Source organism: Pristiophorus japonicus, unplaced genomic scaffold, assembly GCF_044704955.1.
Source record: "Pristiophorus japonicus isolate sPriJap1 unplaced genomic scaffold, sPriJap1.hap1 HAP1_SCAFFOLD_387, whole genome shotgun sequence".
Lineage (NCBI taxonomy): Eukaryota > Metazoa > Chordata > Chondrichthyes > Pristiophoridae > Pristiophorus > Pristiophorus japonicus.
In genome coordinates this window covers 357804-364116 of record NW_027253728.1, presented here as the reverse complement: position 1 = coordinate 364116, position 6313 = coordinate 357804, and the positions used below count along the sequence as shown (strand labels likewise).

The 6313-nt window shown below is 47.8% G+C and overlaps 1 protein-coding gene across 4 annotated transcripts; it reads left to right on the top strand.

The window, feature by feature from the left end:
• Positions 1–2413: 2413 nt before the first annotated feature.
• On the top strand, positions 2414–5542 carry LOC139250531 (zinc finger protein 132-like). Of its 4 annotated transcripts, none has more exons than XM_070872907.1 (3): positions 2424–2481; positions 3524–3590; positions 3952–5542. In XM_070872907.1, the coding sequence occupies exon 3, from the start codon at positions 4426–4428 to the stop codon at positions 5392–5394; it is 969 nt and encodes a 322-aa protein (XP_070729008.1). In that variant the 5' UTR covers positions 2424–2481; positions 3524–3590; positions 3952–4425; the 3' UTR covers positions 5395–5542. The 4 variants fall into 4 exon arrangements, with proteins under 4 accessions (XP_070729010.1, XP_070729008.1, XP_070729007.1 ...); XM_070872906.1 differs by having other exon boundaries at positions 2434–2854; XM_070872909.1 differs by lacking the exon at positions 3524–3590 and having other exon boundaries at positions 2414–2481.
• The last annotated feature ends 771 nt before the right edge of the window (positions 5543–6313 follow it).

Here is a 6313-nt window from a genome sequence, read left to right as displayed (position 1 = left end):
ATCTTGAATTGATTCCAACATTTTCCCCACTACCGATGTCAGGCTAACTGGTATATAATTCCCTGTTTTCTCTCTCCCTCCTTTTTTAAAAGGTGGGGTTACATTAGCTACCCTCCAATCCATAAGAACTGATCCAGAGTCTATAGAATGTTGGAAAGTGACCACCAATGCATCCACTATTTCTAGGGCCACTTCCTTAAGTACTCTGGGATGCAGACTATCAGGCCCGTGGGGTTTATCTGCTTTTAATCCCATTAATTTCCCCAACACAATTTCCTGACTATTAAGGATTTCCTTCAGTTCCTCCTTCTCGCTAGACCCTCGGTCCCCTAGTATTTCTGGAAGACAGAAACAAAGTATTTGTTCAATTGGTTTGCCAGTTCTTTGTTCCCCATTATAAATTCACCTGATTCTGACTGCAAAGGACCTACATTTATCTTCACTAATCTTTTTCTCTTCACATATCTGTAGAAGCTTTTGCAGTCAGTTTTTATGTTCCCTGCAAACTTACTCTATTTTCCCCCTCCTAATTAAACGCTTTGTCCTCCTCCGCTGAATTCTAAATTTCCCCCATTCCTCAGGTTTGCTGCTTTTTCTGGCCAATTTATATGCCTTTTCCTTGGATTTAACACGATCCCTAATTTACCTTGTTAGCCACGGTTGAGCCACCTTCCCTGTTTTATTTTTACTCCAGACAGGGATGTACAATTGTTGAAGTTCATCCATGCGATCTTTAAATGCCTGCCATTGCCTATCCACCGTCAACCCATTAAGTATCTTTCGCCAGTCTATCCTAGCCAATTCACGTCTCATACCATCTAAGTTACCTTTCTTTAAGTTCAGGACTCTAGTCTCTGAATTAACTGTGTCACTCTCCATCTTAATGGAGAATTCTACCATATTATGGTCACTCTTCCCCAAGGGGCCTCGCAGAACAAGTTTGCTAATTAATCCTCTCTCATTACACAAGACCCAGTCTCAGATGGCCAGCCCTCTAATGGTTCCTCGACATATTGGTCGAGAAAACCATCCCTAATACACTCCAGGAAATTCTCCTCCACCGTATTGCTACCAGTTTGGATAGCCCAATCTATATGTAGATTAAAGTCACCCATGATAACTGCTGTACCTTTATTGCACACATCCCTAATTTCCTGTTTGATGCCATCTTCAACCTCATGACCACTGTTTGGTGGTCAGTACATAACTCCCACTCGTGTTTTCTGCCCTTTGGTGTTCTGCAGCTCCATCCAAATAGACTCCACATCATCCAAGCTAATGTCCTTCCTTACTATTGCGTTAATCTCCTCTTTAAACTCCTTTTCCTTTCTGTCTATCCTTCCTGAATATTGAATACCCCTGGATGTTGAGTTCCCAGCCTTGGTCACCCTGGAGCCATGTCTGCGTGATGCCAATTACATCATATCCGTTAACTGCTATCTGCACAGTTAAGTCATCCACCTTATTAGGAATGCTCCTCGCATTGAGGCACAGAGCCTTCAGGCTTGTTTTTTAAACACACTTTGTCCTTTTAGAATTATGTTGTAATGTGGCCCTTTTTGATGTTTGCCTTTGATTTCTCTGCCCTCCACCTTTCCTTATCCCCTTTCTACCTTTTGCTTCTGCCCCCATTTTACTTCCATCTGTCTCCCTGCATAGGTTCCCATCCCCCTGCCATATTAGTTTAACTCCTCCCCAACAGCACAAGCAAACACTCCCCCTAGTACATTGGTTCCAGTCCTGCCCAGGTTCAGACCGTCCGGTTTGTACTTGCCCCAACTCCTCTATGTCGGCCGGCGCGGACACAGGCTGAATGGCCTCCTTCTGTGCCGTAAATTTCTGTGATTCTAAATCTCTCCGCCTCAGTATCAAACTATTCTCTATAACGCTCCTGAGAAACGGCTTTGGATATTTTACCAGGTTGAAGGCGCTATATAAATCCAGGTTGGTGTTGTGAGGTGATGACGCGCCTGTTGCCCAGGTTACTCCATCTCGCAGTCACTGGGACCCTGAAGCCCCGCCCACTAATTGTTCCTGCCCAAGTTGCCCGCGCTTGCGCCAGTGACCCCGCTGACCCGGGCCTGTCACCGCGGGGCAAACCCGGGTTCTGTGGGCTCTGATTCTGACCCTGAGGCCTACACCGGGTGTATATGAAATCTCCCAGGCCCACCCGTGGGTCCACATCCTCCCCCGCGCCCACAATCTCCTACCACCTTCCCGAAGCATCCGGTCGACTGACATCCGTCTTCTCCGCCCGCGCATGCTCAGTGCGGGAGACCCGGGCTCAGCCCCGCCCACCTCGGACTCCAATTTTTGGAGGACCAACCGCCCGCTCGGTCCTCCAGCCTCGCCCCCGCTGTTTCTATTGGTCCGGAGCTGCCGTCAATCTCCCGGGCAGTGTGAGCTGGGCATGCGCAGAGCGAGCACTGGAGACGCACGGACGCTGAGACGAGCTCAGGCTGTAGCCGGACTCTGTACCGGGTGAGAATCAGCGAGGCGCAGGAGAGTCATCGATCGGCAAATGGGCGGGGAGGCTTCATAATGAACTGGTGTAGGCCGCAAGCCCCGAGTAATAACCCGAAACTCCAGCGTTTGCAGCGATGGGTTTTTCTCCTGGTAACTGGCCCAGATTCACCGCCATCTTTATACAGGAAGGCGGGAAGGTTCAAGTGCAGTCCGCTCGCTTCATGGCGTGACAGCGCATGCGCAGTCATCATAGCACGGGAACCGAGTTTGCGGAGCATCGGTGTCTGTTCGCAACCGGGTCCAAGTGCCCGGGTGTGAATGTTAATTCCTCATTTATTTTATTCATTCTCCACCGTTGGATTTCTCACCATCTCTCCTGAAGGCGTTGGTAAGTGCCCAGCTTACGGTTTACATCCCACACAATTCTAACAGAAGAGCCCCAGAGCTGGCCCCTTTTTACCATCCCAGGGTTAGATTTCCCATGTACAGTCCCATGGTTGGAATCCCCATGTACAGTCTCAGGTTTGGAATCCCCATATACAGTCCCAGGGTTGGATTCCCCATGTACAGTCCCAGGGTTGGATTCCCCATGTACAGTCTCAGGGTTGGAATCCCCATGTTCAGTCCCAGGGTTAGAATCCCCAAGTACAGTCCCAGGGTTGGATTCCCCATGTACAGTCCCAGGGTTGGATTGCCCATGTACAGTCCCAGGATTAGAATCCCCATGTTCATTCCCAGGGTTAGAATCCCCACGTACAGTCAAAAGTTTTTAACCCGGCGCACGAAAGCAGAAATTCAGCTTTGGTGTTACAATTTCATTGGTTACAGGCTGGAGTGAGGAATAATTCACTTACAGGCCCTTTTAAATTTGTGTGGTTGTGTATTCAAATTCCCAGTAATTGTAATCCTGGATTTAAAGGAGAGGCGAGCTGTGTTTAAATCAAATAGTCTGTTTGGAGATTCTCTGAGAGAAAGATCTGGTCAGCTTGAAACTCTGAGAGTGTAAGAATCGGTTAGAAATTTACAATTAATTTTTAACCAATATTTATTCCCACAGGGAGGGGGAATTCTGTAATAAGGAAGGAACCGGACAAGATTTGAAACATTTTAACACAGGATTCACGGTACTCTTGCATTTGGGATCTTTATTTTGTCCACTCGAGGATTTAGATAACAGACTTTCTTCTGTGAATATAGATCTGTATTATTGGGCCATGATCTGTTTACATGTTTGTCTTCTGTTAAATAAATTTGTTGAGTGAATTTAAATTTAAAACCAGGTTTGCAGGTGTGATGCTCTGTTAACATCAATGGTGAAAAGATGGTGTGAGCACATGCTAAGTCCCTAACTGAAAATGATTAACAGACTGGGTTTTGGGTTGAATCATCCCCAGCATTTGAAGGAAAATTGTATAGAAACTAGACTTGTCTGTTCTGAATTTCTATCATGAACTTAATGATGACTTTTGTAAACTCCTTTTACAGGATATTAGAAGGGGAGGATTTACAGACGAGAAACTCAAACCAAACATCACATCAAGATCTGACAGAGTCGTTCGATTCATCAGGACCTGAATATCATCAGCCTTTGAATGTGGAAGGAGAAATGTTTGTCTGTTCTGTCTGTGTGACTGGAAAAGCACTGAGCCACACACACCCTAGTGAGAGTGTTCCAATGCACTGACTGTGGAAAGACCTTTAGCCAGTTTCACAGCCTGAAAAATCATTGCACCATTCACAGCGGGGAGAAACTGTACATGTGTTCTCTGTGTGGACGAGGCTTCAACTGATCGTCCAACCTGGAGAGACACCAGGACACCCGCTCCATGGAGAAACCGTGGGGACTGTGGGAAGGGATTCAATTACCCGTCTGAGCTGGAAATTCATCGGCGCAGTCACACCAGGGAGAGGCCGTTCACCTGCTCGGTGTGTGGGAGGGATTTCACTCAGTAAGGTACCATGTTGACACATCAGCAAGTTCACACTGGGGAGAGGCCATTCAGGTGCTCTGTCTGTGGGAAGAGATTCACTCAGTCATCCAACCTGCTGGCACACAACAAGCAAGTTCACATGAAGGAGAGACCGTTCACCTGCTCTGAGTGTGGGAAGGGATTCACTCGGTCATCCGACCTCCTGAGACACCAGCGAATTCACATTGAGGAGAGGCCGTTCACTTGCTCCATGTGTGGGAAGGGATTCGCTGTGTCATCCAACCTGCTGGCACACAACAAGCAAGTTCACACGAAAGAGAGACCGTTCCCTTGCTCCGTGTGTGGGAAGGGATTCGCTGTGTCATCCAACCTGCTGGCACACAACAAGCAAGTTCACACGAAGGAGAGGCCGTTCTCTTGCTCCATGTGTGGGAAGGGATTCGCTGTGTCATCCGACCTCTTGAGACACCAGCAAATTCACACTGGGGAGAGGCCGTTCACCTGTTCCGTCTGTGGGAAGGGATATGCTCGGTTAGCCGTTTTCCAGAAACACTGGCGACTTCACAATGGAGAGAGGCCGTTCAGCTGCTCTTTCTGTGGGAAGAAATTCACTCAGTCATCCAGCCTGCTGGCACACAACAAGCGAGTTCACACGAAGGAGAGACCGTTTACCTGCTCTGAGTGTGGTAAAGGATTCACTCGGTCATCTGATTTCCTGAGACACCAGCGAATTCACACTGGGGAGAGGCCGTTCCCTTGCTCCATGTGTGGGAAGAGATTCGCTGTGTCATCCAACCTACTGGCACACAACAAGCAAGTTCACACGAAAGAGAGACCGTTCCCTTGCTCCGTGTGTGGAAAGGGATTCGCTGTGTCATCCGACCTCTTGAGACACCAGCAAATTCACACCAGGGAGAGGCCATTCACCTGCTCTGTGTGTGGGAAGGGATTCACTCAGTCATCCGACTACCTGAAACACCAGCGAGTTCACAATTGACTGCATGAGTTGGCTTCCGGAACTGAACCATGTTCATTCTGGCAGTTGGGAGTTTGTTTCTGCCGATGTTAAAACCCCTGTAACTGGGCTATAGTTTGATATTCTGTAAATGTCAAATAAATCAGCTTTCTTTTAAACACCGTGTGCCTAGTCCTTGATATCTCAATGATAAGACGAGCTGATTGAGGACTTATTATGAACTGGATGGAATCTATCTTAAAACGGAATTCCCTCAACTTTTTAAAAGATGGATGTACACGATATCCAAGTCTGCCATTCGGTTTCACCCGATGGGGAATATTCTGATAACCCGTTACTGTCACGCGGCAAAGCAGCATTGTTACTTTATCATCAGTTTAATCAAACTCAATGGGCAATCCGATCTCCAAAGAGAAACGTCTCCTTAAAGCTGATGGTGTCGGTAGTTCTGCAGCTTGTTTGTTCTTTATTTGTTCATTCTCGGGATGTGGGCGAACCAGCCTGCATTTATTGCCCATCCTTAATTGCCCCTTTAGAAGGTGGTGGTGAGCCGCTGCCTTCTTCAACTGTGCTGCAATCGATGTGGTGAAGGTGCTCCCACAGTGCTGAGGTCAGGATGCTGCGTGACTTGGAGGGGAACTTGGAGATGCCAGTATTCCCATGCAACTGCTGTCCTTGTCCTTCTACCTGGAGGAGGTTGTGGGTTTGGAAAGTGCTGTCGAAAAAGCCTTGGTGACTTGCTGCTGTAGATGGTGCACACTACAGACACAGTGGTCCTCATGTTTTTATCCAAGACACACCTCAGCCCAGTCATTTCTTCCCAATGTTGATGCAGTGGTTCAAGAGGTGCCGGGTGTCAGGAGCAGTATCGAGGGATGGGTGGGACAGTGCACTGTGAGGAGAACACAAAGCATCTGCAAAGAGATATGGACAGGTTAAG